Here is a 19,212-nt window from a genome sequence, read left to right as displayed (position 1 = left end):
AACAAGCTCAGTCTGATGATGCTGTGACACACCGCCCCAGACCATGATGGCCCCTCCACCTCCAAATCGATCCCGCTCCAGAGTACAGGCCTCTGTGTAACGCTCATTCCTTCGACGATAAACGCGAATCCAACTATCACCCCTGGTGAGACAAAACCGCGAATCTGCCTTACAACAGGCCTACGAGCCCTCAGTCCAGCCTCTCTCAGCCTATTGCGGACAGTCTGAGCACTGATGGAGGGATTGTGTGTTCCTGGTGTAACTCGGGCAGTTGTTGTTGCCATCCTGTACCTGTCCCACAGGTGTGATGTTTGGATGTACCGATCCTGTGCAGGTGTTGTTACACGTGGTCTGCCACTGCGAGGACAATCAGCTGTCCATCCTGTCTCCCTGTAGCGCTGTCTTAGGCGTCTCACAGTACGGACATTGCAATTTATTGCCCTGGCCACATCTGCAGTCATCATGCCTCCTTGCAGCATGCCTAAGGCATGTTCACGCAGATGAGCAGGGACCCTGGGCATCTTTCTTTTGGTGTTTTTCAGAGTCAGCAGAAAGGCTTCTTTAGTGTCCTAAGTTTTCATAACTGTGACCTTAATTGCCTACCGTCTGTAAGCCGTTGGTGTCTTAACGACCGTTGCACAGGTGCATGTTCATTAATTGTTTATGGTTCATTGAGCAAGCATGGGAAACAGTGTTTAAACCCTTTACAATGAAGATCTGTGAAGTTATTTGGATTTTTACAAATTATCTTTGAAAGACAGGTTCCTGAAAAAGGGACGTTTCTTTTTTTGCTGAGTTTATATAGGCCTGTGCATATGCATAAGCTCCAATATATTTATAGATGTTCTACATGAGATGTCTTAAACACTTTTAATTAATCATAACCTTTCAAAGCGGTGCCTATTTCATTGTTTGGCTTTGAAACAACATCCACAACAACTATGTTTTCCACTGAGTTTCAAGCTGTTGTTGAACTTCTTTCTTAAAACTGATCCATCACAGTGAGGTCAAACAATGTAGCCTAACGATACATTTTAAAAGCATGAAACTGTTTTGATGATAAGTGTTTGATGTGATTTTCGAGTGCATTTGTATTATGAGAATAAAGGGACAAGAGCGCTGAGTACCAGACCATTAGTGAGCTGGTGGTCGTTAGCGAATTGGGTACTTCCAAAGCATCAGCGCCATTCATGTACAGAGCGAATAGGAGGAGATTACCATGACTCAACGGTCAAGTTGTCACGCCCTGACCTGAGAGAGACGGTTTATTTCTCTATTTTGTTAGGTCAGGGTGTGGGGTGGGCATTCTATGTTTTGTATTTCTTTGTTTTGGGCCGAGTATGGTTCCTAATCAGAGGCAGCTGTCTATCGTTGTCTCTGATTAGGAATCATACTTAGGCAGCATTTTCCCACCTGTGTTTGTGGGTAGTTGTTTTCTGTTTTGTTATAGGTGACCTGACAGAACTGTTGGCGTTCGTTTTTTTGTTTCTTTGTTCTTGTGTTCTCAGAATTAAATAAATCATGAACACTGCGCTTTGGTCCCCTCTCTAGGACGGTCGTAACACAAGTAGAATTTGACTGCGGTCGTGAGTCATGACTGCCGGTGTGGCAGTAATACGGTAACCCCAACAGCCCTAGCCTTAGCTCAAGTTGAATTAGAGGCAGCAGTCTTACAGGCTAGTGTGAGTTGAGCTGGTCACTGCAGAGCTGTCTCCTTTAAGGGGTCTTTCATAAGAGAGAGGGATCGTGCTCCAACACGTAGAACATTCCAGACCACAGCTCCTCTAGATTTACAGCCTTCTCTTAGACCTCCATCACACACGGCATGGCACCACCTTCCCCTAACACTACTCCTTCCCTTTGCTACTATCTACTGTACCATCACACTGAAACTGTAAACGCATATGCCCTTCATATCAACATACGATGCTTTGAAAATAAAAATACTCTGGTTGTAGGACAACACCTTTGACATGGAGACTCAAGCAGGAAAGAACCAACTGAAAAATAACTTCTGCGTGTTCTAGAAAAGTTACTCCTATCATCCATCAACTCAGTAAGCTGTGTGAGAACTAAAGAACTGGTGAAAAACATTTAAACTGGGTCAACCCCAACCGCAGCGTGTGAGCACAGTATGAGTGTGAGCACGGTGTGTGTGCGCTGTCTGCGTGTGTGTGTATACCCTGACCTGACCCCAAGATAACGGTAGTTATCCTGAGGCTTCCTTCGACCTGGGCTGCTATTTGGCGTGAGAGTCTGGTGACCTTCCCCACCAGTGTCCACCATGGTCTCCACACACACACATACAAACAGACAGACACACAGTGCAGGCCAATTAAAAGTCACGCAGAGTGAGTGCTGTATCCCTGTGTCTCAGAGAGTGTCCTTCCTGCCCAATGAACATTCAAGACCTTAGGGGTAACAGATGGCCTGGTTAAATAACACACTGGTGTGTGTGTGTGTGTGTGTGTGTGTGTGTGTGTGTGTGTGTGTGTGTGTGTGTGTGTGTCAGTCTGTCCTCTTCCATGCAATCACATGACCCTGCCACCCTGTTGCAAGGGTGAGAATTGGAAACAGTTTCACCCTCCTGTTCACATAGAATTCCAAGAGAAAAGAACAAGACTAATTCCATCCACCTCTCCATTGTTCCTATTCTCTCCTGCCTATTCATTCATACAGCTATTTCCTTTTTCTTTGGAATCTTAAACAACAAAAACCCCAAAACAGACAGATAGCTTCCTGACTGAGTCATCAGATGAAAATGAAGATGCTGGTGCTTGACTTTGACTTGGGAGAGTATCGTATGGTTCATAGTCGAGTCATCTTCTACATTAAGACGTCTGGCTCTGCCACCCTGGTGCCTCCTCTACCTCATTCATCACCTGATCTGTCTTTAGCATCACCACCATCCATAAATCTATCCACTTACACAAACAGCAGACAAGAGGAAGCATTGTACCTGGTAACCTGGAACTGGTTCTATGTATGTTTGTGAGAGAAAACCATGCAGCTCAGTAACAAGACTTGGCGTGATACAGACACTGAGAGTGACAGTCTTAACATGACTTAACAGTGGAGGGAAGTAGGCAAAGAGGATCAGATTACATATTTCCTTCCTTTTTGATATTGTAGCCACTTTAATAGATTAACAAGAGCAAGGGAGATCACTTTACCCTGGGTTATGTGTTATGGCAAAAGGGCTATGCCATAATTTTGCAAAGCATCAGCTCTTACGACCGGATATATCACCATTATAAAGTATGTGAAACATCTATTATTTGTGAAACGTCTATGTCAACCTTTTAAAGGGTTTATGAAGCCTTTACGCATTATAAGTTATGTAGTGTGACCACGGACAAATATTACGAGGGGAACAGACTGAGCCACAGACTGAGGCATAACAGGAACTGAGAAAGGGAGAGGCAAGGACACAGAGAAAATCACATTTTCAAAGTTCAAACAGCAGGTGGGTGTTTTACCCTGCTGGCTAGCATGGCTATACAGTGCATTCGGAAAGTATTCAGACTGCTTGACTTTTCCCACATTTTGTTACATTACAGCCTTATTCTAAATGTGATGAAATTGTTAATTTCCCCCTCATCAATCTACACAAAATACCGCATAATGACAAAGCAAAAACAGGTTTTTAGACATTTTTGCAAATCTATATTAAAAATATTTTACAAAAAATCACATTTACATCTGCATTCAGACCTTTTAATCAGTACTTTGTTGAAGCACCTTTGGAAGCAATTACAGTCTTCTTGGGTATGACGCTAGAAGCTTGGCACACCTGTATTTGGGGAGTTTCTCACATTCTTCTCTGCAGATCCTCTCAAGCTGTCAGGTTGGATGGGGCGTGTCACTGCACAACTAATTTCAGGTCTCTCCAGAGATGTTCGATCGGGTTTAAGTCCGGGCTCTGTCTGGGCCACTCAAGGACATTCAGAGACTTGTCCCGAACCCACTCCTGCGTTGTTGTAGCTGTGTGCTTAGGGTTGTTGTTCTGTTGGAAGGTGAACCTTCGCCACAGTCTGAGGTCCTGAGCACTGGAGGAGGTTTTCATCAAGGAGCTCTCTGTACTTGGCACACTTTCTTCTTTCCCTCGATCCTGACTAGTCTCCCAGTCCCTGCCTCTGAAAAACATCCCCACAGCATGATGCTGCCACCACCAACATGCTTCAACATAGGGATGGTGCAAGGTTCCCTCCAGACGTGACACTTAGCATTCAGGGCAAAGAGTTCAATCTTGAGTTCATCAGACCAGAGAATCTTGTTTCTCATGGTCTGAGAGTCCTTTAAGTGCCTTTTGGCAAACTCCAAGTGGGCTGTCATGTGAATTAGGGATGGCACGATATATCGGTGAACATATCGGAATTGGACGATATTAGCTAAAAATGACAACATCCTATCAGCCTGATGTCTAGCTTAACGCCGATGTGCAAAACCGATGTCAAAGCTGACGTGCATACCTATATAACGTAGGTACATGAAGTAATGACGCTATGTAAAATTTTGCGCTACACGTGCAACACAGCATTCCTAACCTAGCCCACAATGTCTGCTGTGTGGATCGAGCAGTCAACAAGCCGTGCAGTCATTTGAAAGAGTAAGAACATTTCAGTGAGACAACTCAAAGGCGAAATCCATTAACGCCAAGATAATGGAATTCATTGTCCTTGACAATCAACCATTCTCTGTCGTGGGTGATGTTGGCTTTCACCGACTGGTCGAGCACTGGTACACACTACCATGTGCGCTATTTTTCAGATGTTGCCCTACCGGAGTTACACAGTAATAGCGTCACTGCTATTAGCTTCACGACATACTATGGAATGCAGTTTGGGTCATTGCTGGTCAAAAAGGATACACGTCAAATAACACGATTTGACCCATTACATAAGCTTATAGAATGTTGTGTGTTCTGAATTTGCACGTGCAAGCCAAGCACCACCACTGCTATCACTAGCACTGTCAAAGCTGTTCAAAAAAGTCTGCAAACAAGCAAACACTGGCCACGAACGATGTGTTTACAATAACGCGTTAGTAATAAAGCATTATTTGTTCGACCGCAACTTCTGGGGTAGCTAGCTAACTTTAGCTTGGTACCTAGCTAGCACCAATACAACCAACCTGAAAACAATGACCAGTGGAAACTGCAGTCATTTTCATTATTCTTAGCAATGATTTAGGAATCCTTGTGAATAAGTATTAGCTAGGTAGCCACTTGTTGTTCGCCTATTGAAATTGAACTTCAGTTCATGAAAATAAATATCTAGCCAGCTACTTAACCCTGCTGCCCAAAGCTAATGTTATAAGCAGCCAGCTAGCTTCATCTGGCTAGTGACGCTCGACCGGACCAGGTTATGTGTTGTGAAGCTAGAAACAATAAGGATTTGGCACAATAGTGGAATTTGCGGTTTGCCTTCAAAATAAAAGTACCTCTTTGAAAGTGATGCAGAAGGTTACAATTAGTGGAATCATGCCATATTTAGACTAGATAATGTTAAACAAGGTTGGAATTGGAAGCAATGAAATGGGGTATCAGTCTACCCAATGTCACCCACAGAACACAACTGTGAAGAGTTCACGCAAATATTAGTGTTGTAGCTCGTATCGCGGGACTGTGACTGTGTGAAATCACCTCCCCAGTCAGCCTATTGTGTGTATTGACATTTATATTGCACTGTACAGCTTTACCTAAGGTTTGGGGATCAATGCAACGGGGTATCAGTCTACTACATACCTAAAATATTTTTCCCAACATCCTCCTCGGAGTTATCAGACTCCAAAACATCCACGCAGTATTGTTTTTCCTCGGGAATAGTGTTCAATACACATAGATTGACAATAAATGTGGCTCAATTCAGTTGTTTCAGAGTGCCGCAATAAGAGCTACGACGCTAATGTTCTCTGGGCGTCACTGAGTAAACTGATACCCCATGTCATTGATCCACAATCCATAGGTAAGGCTGTACAGTGAAATAAGTATGCCCCCAATGCAATTCTAAAGTATAATACATTCAGTGTGATTTCAACAGATTTTTGTCAAATGAAGAAATTATTGTCTTTTGTTGATTTTATATAACAACATTACAACCTTGTTTAGCATGATCTATTCAATTATGGCACAATTCTACTATTTGTATTCATTTGCATCACTGTCAAAGATATAATTTTATTTTGAAGACTAACCGCAAAGTCCACTATTGTGGCTAATCTTTATTGTGGCTAGCTTCACATAGATGGGTCCGACCACCATTTAATCAAATAAGAACTGTCTTATAAATTAGGGTTATTTTAGATGATGACAGCTAGCATTATAGTTAGCTAGCTAACCATAGCTACTGAAACAGATTATGTCGTTTTGCTATGTTTTTGGGGAATATAATTTTTTTCATCCATGAGCTAGCTAGCTTTTTTATTGACCAGCACTGTAGGTGCGCAAGACAACTTCACCAGCATCATAGTATACGTATCGATGAATCGTTGTGACATATGAAATACGAGTGATAGTGTAATCAATGTGTAATAACTACGTAAAAAATGTATGAACGTGTTAAATTATTATGTGACGTGCAGTCATATTCAGGTCCTAATTGGTCAACAAGCTTATTTGACACGTCAAATAGTGTTATTTGACACATCAAATAGTGTTATTTGACACTCATACAGTGTTATTTGATGTGTATCTTTTTTGACACGCAAAGACCCAAACGGCGTTCCATAGAAATCTAGGTTGAGAATGAAACGACTGAACAAATGAACAATGAAACAGCACAGCAAGTAAGTGAAAGAAATAGGTTTTGATTATGTTTTACTGGTAATGGGACATACGTACATGGCAACAAAATAACTTTTTGGTCAGTGTGGTGTGTGTAACTTTTATTTAACTAGGCAAGTCAGTTAAGAACAAATTCCTACTTACAATGACAGCCTACCCCGGCCAAACCCGGATGACGCTGGGCCAATTGTGTGCCGCCCTATGTGAGCCCAATCACGGCCTGGATTCGAACCAGGGACTGTAGTGAAACGTCTTGCACTGAAATACAATGCCTTAGACTACTGTGTCCATGAGTGTGTGTTAACTATTTAACTGTACTAGAATGCTTAAAAGGCCGCTAAAATTGTAAATATCGGTTATAGGTATAATTTTTGGGGGCAAGGAAAATATCAGATATCGGTATCGGCACATTACTAGTCTGAATACTTTCCGAATGCACTGTATACAGCCAAGTTATCATTACTCATTTAATTTTTTCCTCATGTTATTTTTTTCTATTATTTTTCTATTTTTCTCTCTGCCTTGTTGGGAAGCTAAGGAAGCATTTCACTATTAGTCTACACCAGGGGTTTACAAAGCATGTGACAACTGTTTTGCAAAAGTAGTTGACTGCAAGTGTTACTCAAGGTTGAAAATGCATGGCACTACGTCAGACAGCAACTGGCTGTCAGTTTGTAGGTGCTCAGTGTGGATTGCGAATGGCTCTAGCAACTTCACAAGCTGCTCTAGCTTGGCCCAGTCGCGGGTCAGCAAGTTGGTCGGTGTGGGTTGCGAACGGGTCCAGCAACTTCACAAGCTGTTCTAGCTTGGTCCAGTCATGCTCCGTGCTCGCCCTCTGATTTCTTCCCTGTTAGCTAGTGATAGCTAGTGATAGTGATGCGCAAGCTACCCACTGGGCAAAAACTGGTTTAATCAACGTTGTGTCCATGTCATTTCAGCAACAGAAAATCTATGTGAAGACGTTGAATCAACTTGGAAAACTGATTGGATATGCAAAATAAACTAAAACCTAAACCTAACCTAAATCCAATGACATTTGGCATTTGTTGTTGATTTCACGTTGAATTAACGTTAGTTGACAACTCCACCATGTCATAAGCGTCGTAGTGATCGGACCAAACTGGGATGTGAATCATCTTCTTGATTTATTAAAGAAATGAACACTGACGAAAAACAGTCCTGTAAGGTACTAAGACTATGCATGGAACAACCACCCACAAACACAAGAGAAAATAAACCCACTTAAATATGGCCTCCAATTAGAAGCAACGATAACCAGCTGCTTCTAATTGGAGGTCGTTCCCAAAACTAACATAGAAATAGACAAACTAGAAAACCCACATAGAAATAGAAAACATAGAACATATACCAAAAACCCCGAAACACACTAAACAAACACACCCCTGCCACGTCCTGACCAAACTACAATAACAAATAACCCCTTTTACTGGTCAGGACGTGACACACCAAATGTAAATCAAAACTAGATGCTGAACTGACGCCTGTGCCCAGTGGGTAGGCCTATTTGAAACATCGGCATCTACTAGCAACATTTACCCACCAGATTCAGAAGCTCGAAAACCCCACTAGAAAAGAAAGCTTGAAAACCCTATTTGATGTCGGCCCAAAGTTTAGAAGAAAAAAACACACACGCGTACGCACACACGCACGCACACACACACGCACACACACACACACACACACACACACACGATAAGACATCTGACAACTTCTCACTAGTCTATTTTAACCTACTTCCCTAGACACTCAGACTCACATCACTGTGAATAGCAAGTACAGTGTAGGTGATGAATCTACAGGGGATTTTCACACTAGACTTTAAAATGACTGTAGTAAAATATAATTTACACTCCAAATCGAATGAATGATTTTCCTGACTTCAAAGTGAATTCTAATTTCCAATTAAAAAACCAGGAGGGGGATAAACAGGGATCACTGTTATTGTCAGCCCAGACACATATAAATATCTGCATAAATTAAGAGAGCCCATAAAAGGAGAGTTTATAGTCTGGGTCACGTTTTGAGAGGTTTGTGCATTTCTTTTTTAAAGTGAGAGAGAGAGAGAAAGGTGAGAGAGCGAGAGCGAGAGCGAGAGCGAGAGCGAGAGCGAGAGCGAGAGCGAGAGAGAGAGAGAGACCCACAGGGGTAGGATACGCTTTAGGGCTGACCTTGGTATATACTTTATCACTCCCCATTTTGTTCATTCATACTGAGGAATTAAGTAACAGGGTGCAAACATGTTAAACAACATGAATGGCATTCAAAATATTCACTCCTAGGTCCTTTTAAAACGCAAGTTACCATGGAGATGTGGGTTGGGTAAAGTTCTGAAGTAAGGAGGGGGGACATGACAGCCCAATCCCCCCCACTTTCTTCTTTCCTATCCCCAACAACAACCTACAGAGAGAGGAGGAAGGAGGTGGAAACGGAGCTGCACTTCCTAACCTCCTGCCAAATGTATGACCATATTAGAGACACATATTTCCCTCAGATTACACAGATCCACAAAGAATTTGAAAACAAACCCAATTTTAATAAACTCCCATATCTACTGGGTGAAATCCCACAGTGTGCCATCACAGCAGCAATACTTGTGACCTGTTGCCACAAGAAAAGGGCAACCAGTGAAGAACAAACACCATTGTAAATACAGCCCATATTTATGTTTATTTATTTTCCCTTTTATACTTTAACTATTTGCACATCATTACAACACTGTATATAGACATAATATAATATTTGAAATGTCTTTATTCTTTTGGAACTTCTGTGAGTGTAATGTTCACTGTTAATTGTTATGGTTTATTTCACTTTTGTTTATTATCTACTTCACTTGCTTTGACAATGTAAACATTTGTTTCCCATGCCAATAAAGCACCTTGAATTGAATTGAGAGACACCTTCCCTTCCCAGGTTCCCGAGCTAGTCTTTTCTACACGTCCCTTTTCATACACAGCAGAAATAGCCTAGATGCTTGTATGTCTCTCTCCCCTCGTGTATGTCTCTCTCCCCTCGTGTTTGTCAACTTCAACAACTTGGACAGTGGAAAAGTTCAGAAGTGGTTGAACTTTTCTATGATGACAGAAGAAGAGAGTAGAGTATAAAAAGATGAATAGAGTGACAGAGATGGAAAAAAGAGAGAAAGATGAGGAGAGAGATACAGACGAGAGAGAGTAGAAAAAGAGAGAGTAGAAGGTTAGCAGCACCCGTCCCCTCTCTCACCCCCAACCCCCGGTTGCCCTTTTCTTGTGGCAAAAGGTCACAAATATTGCTGCCGTGTGAATGCACACTGTGGCACACCGTGAGGGAAATATGTGTCTCTAAAGACAAACAGAGGCCTTTCCGCTGCAGTCTGGAGATCACACTATTTCTAGCACTGCACCAGAGAGCGTCAACAACAGCACTCAGCACATGTGGCCTAACGCCCTATTGATTTACCCTGGACCTGACTCTCAACCCAGCACAGTCACACACACACACACACACACCATGGAACACCAACCGGACATGACAGGGATAGGTTTTCTAACATGGTAATATCAAAACAGGACATCCATTTGTGTTTCATTATACAATGTTTTCATCTCAAATTTTGCTGGTAAGCAACATTAAACATTAATACACATTATTACATGTATTGTTGAAGAGACATTTTTTATACATACAGTTGAAGTCGGAAGTTTACATACACCTTAGCCAAATACATTTAAACTCAGTTTTTCACAATTCCTGACATTTAATCCTAGTCAAATTTCCCTATCTTAGGTCAGTTAGGATCACCACTTTATTTTAAGAATGTGAAATGTCAGAATAATAGTATAGAGAATGATTTATTTCAGCTTTAATATCTTTCATCACATTCCCAGTGGGTCAGAAGTTTACATACACTCAATTAGTATTTGGTAGCATTGCCTTTAAGTTGGGTGAATTTTGGCCCATCCCTCCTGACAGAGCTGGTGTAACTGAGTCGGGTTTGTAGGCCTCCATGCTCGCACACGCCTTTTCAGTTCTGCCCACAAATTTTCTATAGGATTGAGGTCAGGGCTTTGTGATGGCCACTCCAATACCTTGACTTTGTTGTCCTTAAGCCATTTTGCCACAACTTTGGAAGTATGCTTGTGGTCATTGTCCATTTGGAAGACCCATTTGCGACCAAGCTTTAACTTCCTGACTGATGTTTTAAGATGTTGCGTCAATATATCCACATAATTTTCATCCCTCAACATGCCATGTATTTTGTGAAGTGCACCAGTCCCTCCTGCAGCAAAGCACCCCCACAACATAATTCTGCCACCCCCATGCTTCACGGTTGGGATGGTGTTCTTCGGCTTGCAAGCCTCCCCCTTTTTCCTCCAAACATAATGATGGTCATTATGGCCAAACAGCCCTATTTTTGTTTCATCAGACCAGAGGACATTTCTCCAAAAAGTAGGATTTTTTTCCCTACGTGCAGTTGCAAACCGTAGTCTGGCTTTGTTATGGCGGTTTTATGAGCGGCCTTTCAGGTTATGTCGATATTGGACTCATTTTACTGTGGATATAGATACTTTTGTACCTGTTTCTTCCAACATCTTCACAAGATCCTTTGCTGTTGTTCTGGGATTGATTTGCACTTTTCGCACCAAAGTACGTTCATCTCTAGGAGACAGAACGCGTCTCCTTCCTGAGCGGTATGACAGCTGCGTGGTCCCATGGTGTTTATACTTGCGTACTATTGTTTGTACAGATGAACGTGGTACCTTCAGGCGTTTGGAAATTGCTCCCAAGGATGAACCAGACTTGTGGAGGTCTTCAATTATTTTCTGAGGTCTTGGCTGATTTCTTTAGATTTTCCCATGATGTCAAGGAAAGAGGCACTGAGTTTGAAGGTAGGCCTTAAAATACATCCACAGGTACACCTCCAATTGACTCAAATGATGTCAATTAGCCTATCAGAAGCTTCTAAAGCCATGACATAATTTTCTGGAATGTTCCAAGCTGTTTAAAGGCACAGTCAGCTTAGTGTATGTAAACTTCTGACCCACTGGAATTGTGATACAGTGAATTATAAGTGAAATAATCTGTCTGTAAACAATTGTTGGAAAAAATTACTTGTGTCATGCACAAAGTAGATGTCCTAACCGACTTGCCAAACTTATAGTTTGTTAACAAGAAATTTGTGGAGTGGTTTAAAAATGAGTTTTAATGACTCCAACCTAAGTGTATGTAAAATTCCGACTTCAACTGTATCCACCACCACCTGTTTCACCGTTATCAAGAGCATGAGACTACAGAGTGAGTTAGTGGTTATTGTTACTATTACAGCGTGACCCTCTATAACCCCGTGACGCGATATTCTGTGTTAAAATGTATCGTAAATTAGTGTGTGAAGGAGAAGAACCAGATCCCGCCACCAGTTAGACTTTAGAGAATCCTACTAAGGAAAGCAAAGAGGCCGGTCAGACAGGCATTCATTCCGTCCCTTTGGTTTGCATCCCGAGGGGGGAGATTGAGACCACCACCACCAGACGAAGTAGTTTAATATGGGTGAAGGAGGTTGGAGGAGGACAACTAGTGGGAGATTCCCTGGATGGGAGAGTGAATCCACTGGGGGGGCCACCACCACCCCAGGAGAGGCCTTCCTACCTGACTTCTGCGTTGCCTGGCCCTGGCATGAGACCACTGCGGCTGGTTTAGCCCTGTCAACTCTGGTCATCAGGGCTTTTGGTTTAGATCCACCTGGCCCCGAGCTGACCTGGCCCTGGCTGGGCCGTGGTGCCCTATCCAGGCCACCGTGAGCACCATAGGGTTGGAGCGTGGACCCTGCGATGCGCTGCTTCATCTCAGATGACAGTAGGCGGCCTTTGTGCATCCACTCCTGCATCTTGTTGACGGTGACACCGTGGGGCTTGCCAGAACCTCCCTGGTCCAGAGCCCAACCACTCATCTCTCTGTCTCGATTGTTGTTACCACCCTGCTGGGGTTCTGCATTGTCGGATGACCCGGTAAGGCTGTTGACCGAGCCTCTACTCTCGTTTAACTTGCCATTGTCACCGGTGTCTTGGAGCAGGTCGTCGCTGCTCGTGCCACCATCGTAGCTAGTCTGTTTCTCAAATGGGTCAGAGGCTCCAACAGCCTTCGGCCTACTTGCTCCATCCCCATCCTCACAGGCCCCAACAACCGAAGGGCTTTGGGAACCGAGGCCCTGGATACAGGGCCCATTGTGCACACCACTGGAGTATTTGATAGTTCCGTCACTAGTGGAACGCAGTAAGGGGGGCCTAATCCTGCTAGCAGATAGGTTCACAAGGCTCTTGCTAATTAAATTATTATTTTCACTCAGTAGGCACAATAGGAGCGAGTCCATGTCAGACACCTGTTGGGCACTGTACTCTCCAGATGACAAAGCATCACTGCCCACGTGCTTGAAGGACGACCATGAGCACATGCTCTTCTGATCTATAAATCCGTTGACACTGACCTGACCTTCAAAACTAATATCATGCATGGCGTTTATAAGCAGGTAATACGCCTCTTTCAACTGGCTATGTAGTCTGTCTGTCTCCTGCACACTGTCACTGATGGCATGTCCTTTTGGAAGATCTATTCCCGACTCTATGCTTTCTACTTTATCAGAGCCTTTTCTGTCATTCGGTCCTACTGACTCCGATATGTAAAAGGGGAGAATTTCGTTATCATAATAATCGTCATCCTCGCTATCTATAGAGTGGTGTCGGAGTGTTCCCTCTCTAGCGCATATGAAATGGGAAGCCACGTTTACGTCGCACATCTCCAATTCAGTTGGGAAGAATGTGGGACTCTGCAAATGTGTCACCCTAATGTTGTCCCCGGTAAATTCAGGCGAGCTCCCGTCACTCTCGATGTTTCTAATAACAATGTTTTCCTCGGTGTAACTACCGGTCGGATGATGTGCACATAGGACATCCAGCGGATACATTTGCATCCAGTTAGTTGTAACGTTTGTTTCCAATATTTGGTTGTGGCCAGGAAGCAAATTTGCCTTGCCTTTTAAATCATTTATTGACCTCTGCGCGTTCTCTGCCTTGTAGTTGTACACAGTTTGATGGCAGGAGTCTGCCTGCCCGTCGCTGACTCGAGTCTTTAGATATGTGTCAAAGCAGCCATTTGTCCCATTGCTCTTTGAAACAGGAGAGTGGCCACCTGTCAGTTTAACTACCTCTCGATCTACAACACCAGGCCGTCTGTGGTATATAATGTTATTATTAGGACTACTGCCACCGAACCCTATGGAGTCCCCTGCGCTGTACTGTCGCGGAATGGGGCCAAAGTGTTTTCTCTGTTCGTGCGGTCTCCCGATGTGTTCTTGTTGTACTTGTCTCGAGAAGTAGCCTGGCACTTGTTTATGGATTCTGCCCATCTCGTATCTATCGTGCCCCCCGTACTGTGTTGCTATTTGAAGTGAGACCCCCAAGAGTTCTCCATTAACTCGACCCCTAAACCCCGAGCCCCCGCTACCCTGATTGTCTCCCGGCCCCCGGCTAGTGTTTATGTGCATGGTAGCTGGAACCTCGTCCTGCTGGGGAAACACACTAGTCTTAACTCCTACCGTGCTCTGCTCCCAAACGGATCCAACCTTGTTTTCTACAATCCCGTTCACATAACTCTCGTTACCTCTCATGATATTGTCTGCCACACAATGCAACTCTGCGAACATTACTACTGGACGAGCTTGTCCGTCTGGGTTTTGAGAAACTTTTTCTTTACCTTCTCTGCCCCCATTAGCTGCAGCGCCGTATCCCCCAGCCGGTGTCCCTTTCTTGGATTTCTTCCCCCGAAGTTTTGCTAGTAAAGTCCTCCGCAGAGGATCAGCCATTCCTTACTTTCCACCCGGTGTTTCTCCAGTTTCAGTACACGCCCCCTGGTCGGTAGAGACCGAGTTTGAGTAGCCTTTCTGTGGACAAAACTCGCCGAGCGTACGGAGTCCTCTCCATTCTCCACTGTCACATCTAATATGCCCCCTTCAGTGTCTATAGCTAATTAGCTTGTTAGCTCACTTGCACCTCTCGTTTTTCACTCTCTCTCTCTCTCCACACTTCGCTATCTGTCTCCCCTCATCTCTGTGCTTGCAGTTAAAATATTTGGAATATTTTCTGGCGGTGATAGGAGCGCGTTGCGCAAACTCGTGCGCAAGCAGTAGGTTCAAAATGTTTAGCTGGCTGCTACGTTGTACAACTTCACCGAATATCTTGTGAATTTGGCTACAAAGTATCCCAACGACACAACGTGTGACATTGTATCCCAGAGGTAACATGTGACAGATTAGTAAATCACTGGTTACTTTCCAGTGAATCTAAACGTATTATGCAAAGTTATATAGGCTTGGTCGTGCACAATAAAATTCCACTACTACTACTACTACTAATATAATAACGGTTTCAAATATGGTTTCCATGCCAATCCACAAACTATAGACAACTCATTTATCACGAACATGTTTGTCAATCTCAATATATTTTATTGGTTTTTACTGACTTGTCAGTGCACGCATTTCCCGGAGGATATGAAGTACAAAGCATCAGTGAACCTGATGACTTCTGTGCATGTCTGCAGAACAGATTTACAAGATGCTCAAGAGTTGTTTTAATGAGTTGAGCATTACAATAAAACCACAAGAAAAGATGATAGACAGAGTGAATAGACTAAGTATTGCTATCTTGTATCTCCCTTCACTACCAGTAAGCTAAAACACTTGATTGAACAGGTTACTGATTACTTATGCATTCAGTTTTCTGTACTTTCTTGGAAAATAAGATAAACGTATGTTACTTTATGTACTGATACAATGTACTTACACAAATTATTCCCCTTTTTGTTCTTCTGGAATATGACCTATGAGATAGTGTTGCTGGGAAATCCTTATTTTTAAGTGAACAGCCTTTATAGTGTTCAAATCCAACAGCACTTTGTCCTTGACCTGCTTAATAAAAGTGCAAGACCATGAGTAGCCTTCTGCTCAAAGGCATCATGTGCCCCCTTAGATGTGTCCTGTTTAAAAATGTTAAATAAAAATCTATATATTTTTTGGTTTGTTACATGTTATGAAGTTGGCATTAGCTAGCCAAGATTGGGAACCTATCTCCCAACTTCATAACTAGCTGCCAAGAAGCCATTTCAGGCTATCAATTAAGTTAGAGTAGCTAGCTTGTCTAAGTATCTTAGCTGCTATGCCTGCTGGCAAGGTTGGTAGACATGAAAAGCAATAAATTACTAAATAAGACACACATACCTTTCAATCTTTTACAGAGATTTTAGCAGTGATGCAGAGAAGATGATGTAGTTTCTTAAATAAAACAATTCAAAATAACACCAGTCAGGGGGTAACAGACGGCTCTAGAGGTGTGCTTAGATATGCAGAAAAATAAACACATTTATTGAATAAACATATAATTAAGCATAATTCTCCAATTTACAGACAGGGGGAGTAGCCACCCTCCAACCATCCTCATGCATTTTGTGCCCCCCTAGATTGTTGGGATGCATGACGCGGTCATAGATGAGCCTATAAAACATGGACACAGTCTAGTTTTATTTCCTTAAGCATAACACCGTGAGTGAAGTCACATGGCAAAGCGACATTAAGTTAAGGTCTCTAGTAGAATGCTAGTTGTGCGACAACTAATGTTGCCAACTAGTGAGAGCATCCTAGCCTGTTCCAAGTGCCTTATACATGTAAGAGCACATTGCAATTTACACTGCAAGCTCCATGATACAACAGGGAAAGAAGAGGATGATTTGTTTCTTTTTTCAATCACTCACTTTCCTCTTTGTCATGGATGGCAGGGGCAGAACATCTGCTTGGCTGGACCCTATACAGACAAACCTGTGGTTGTGTGCTTGTGTGTAGGCTGTGTTTGTGTGTGTGTGTGTGTGAGAGAGAATAGTGGACAGAGGGCTTTGCAGCTGTTGGGGCTCTCGTCCCGATGGCTGGCCATTGTTCCCAGTCTCTCTCCCAGACTGGTTTATGGGCCTTCACATTTTTTCAATGCGCACCGCAACTAAATGTATGGCCATGACATGCAGCCTTTCTCAGGTTATAAATTAGACTGGATCCCTGACTGTCAGAGCTGCAGCATTGCAAAGGGCCTCCTTTATGCTCAAGAGAGTCACTATTCCTTTCACATGCATTCCTCTGTATCCTCTCACCATTTGGAATGATGAGAAAACCATGAAAACAACACAAAACGAACTCTGTTTTCAGTTGAGAACACAGTGTTAAAGGTTCTATTCTCATTTCAAAATGTCTGGGAAAATAGCAGTGAAACTGAGTTTGTGATCTTGTCCCAGGTCCGACTCGCTTAACAACCCCGGCCTTTTGTTATGTCACTCACTAAAATGTTTCAGATTGGTAAATTAGCTGGCTAGACTAACTTAACATGGCTGAATTACTGATCGGCATGTGCCCAGGGGCCCTAACCTCCAGGGGGCCCCCATTGATTTTGTTAGTCACTCTCACTCAGATATTTTAACATGGCAGAAGTTATGACAAAATGTGTACAATTTCAGGAATTAAGTTATAAAACTGCAACAATCTTTCTCAACCCCATTGCAAAATGTGTAGAATTGCAGGAAATGTGCTGTAAAATAAAGTTTTTCTCTCCACCCCATGGCCCTAGCCCCCCAAAAGGCTAAAGCCAGCCCCGATTGTCCCTAAAGTGAATAGTTAGAATTTGTTTATACATTGATATACAGACATTCATCTGTATTCCAACCACTGCCAAACAAAATGTTGTCATCACAACATCTTCCCTAAAATCTTACAAATCCTGACACAGCTTTATAAGTAGTGCACACCGTTAAGCATCAAGACAACACACTCATCAACACGCTGACACTCCCAGGCTAGACCAGGGCAGGGTTATCTTTAAGCCTCCAGTCCAGTGCATGCGTTTGCTACTTGACCTTCTCCGGACACTTAAGCCTCTTCAGGCAGAACATGACGATGACAGAGATGTAGAGAGACACATCTCTAACCGTAAGCCTACTGCTGTCCAGGAAGGCTATCAGGCTATTGCTCTGGCTCAGCGGGTTGGGGTTGGCCCTCTGCTCTGCCTTTGTCTCCACTTGGCTTTATCGACAGACAGCCAATAACATGTTTATCATCACAGAGGTCTCCTCATCTCCCTCCCTGCTACTGTTCACCATCCATCCGCAACCTCTCCTCTCCCTCTTTGGGGTCTGGCTCCATTTTACTGCCACACACCATTGATCTCAGGCATGTCCACATGCTAGAGAGAGGGAGTGTGAGAGCGCGCGAGCGGAATTGAGTCTTTCCTCTATAACACCACCAAAATGCCCAGGGCCCGGTTTCCCAAAAGCATCTTAAGGCTAAGTTCATCTTTAGAACCATCGATGGTTGATCGATGATCCACTATATGTTTAGACATTTTATGATAATTATGTTGTCACCTAAAACACACACACACACACACACACACACACACACACACACACACACACACCGATAACATGTGTTTAATGTACAGCTGGGACAGCAACGTGTTGCCTTACATGAAGCATTTAATGACATATTTAAGAAAGGATTTGTTCCTAGCTGATATCCAGGGTTTTCCCACTCTGCAACATCTGTTTGTCAGAATGGGCCAGCCAGTGGTGTGAAAAGCAACGGTTTGCTTCTAGAAAACATCTGCCCACGGCCCCTGCTGGCGGTGGGAGTGAGAAGAGAGACAACACAAGGCGTGCCTCTCAGCACCCAGCGGACCTGGGTTCAAACACTATTAGAAATCGTTCAAATACTTTGAGCGCTTGCTCTAGCTAGCCTGTCTGGAGTTGTTAAACGGGCAAGTTTTGCAGGTTTTGGACTCTTCTACTGACCAGGCAAGCGCAATCAAGCGCATACAATCACATTTATTTGAAATGATTTCAAATAGTATTTGAATCCAGGTCTGCGCTTCTCAGCAGCACCCACCACCCAGCATTCCCTGCAAGCCTCGCTGACAGCCCTCTTTCCTGGCACTTAGCAGTCCTCTCTCTCAGGGCGTAAATGTAGACCACAGGGCAGTAAAGCAGCAGATAACAGCAGTGGCCAGAGCCATGGGATTATATTATTGGTGATGTTATACCATCATCATTTGGGTTTGATACCACAACTAGCACATGGAAAAAACTAGGAGTATGAAATCAAACAAGGTCTTCATTAATTAAGTATGTCCATATCACTAAGGTATAGGGTCACTGGAAATGAGTAGTTAAGGACTTTTAAGAGCAAAGGTAGCAACAGCCAGAGCTATGGATTAAAGAAGTCTCTTCCCAGAGTGCACTCTGTTTTGCCAGGACATCATCATCATCATCATCAGGGCTTGAATTTACTGGATATGTGACACATAACATACTGTACAGGATGTCATGTCATCATATGATACAATATT

General features: G+C 43.2%; 1 protein-coding gene across 2 annotated transcripts in view; it reads right to left on the bottom strand.

The window, feature by feature from the left end:
• The window catches only part of LOC115192256 (rho GTPase-activating protein SYDE2), a 91,063-nt gene extending 76,069 nt beyond the window's left edge, over window positions 1–14,994 (bottom strand). The window contains exon 1 of one of the 2 annotated variants that reach the window (XM_029750553.1): window positions 12,431–14,994. In XM_029750553.1, the coding sequence (XP_029606413.1) occupies window positions 12,431–14,639 (2,209 nt within the window). In that variant the 5' untranslated portion in view covers window positions 14,640–14,994. The remainder of the gene's footprint in view (window positions 1–12,430) is intronic. The other variant, XM_029750554.1, reaches the window with a different exon arrangement.
• Window positions 14,995–19,212: the final 4,218 nt, after the last annotated feature.

This window comes from Salmo trutta, chromosome 4, assembly GCF_901001165.1.
Source record: "Salmo trutta chromosome 4, fSalTru1.1, whole genome shotgun sequence".
Taxonomy (NCBI): Eukaryota; Metazoa; Chordata; class Actinopteri; order Salmoniformes; family Salmonidae; genus Salmo; species Salmo trutta.
This window is presented reverse-complemented; position numbering and strand designations above follow the sequence as displayed.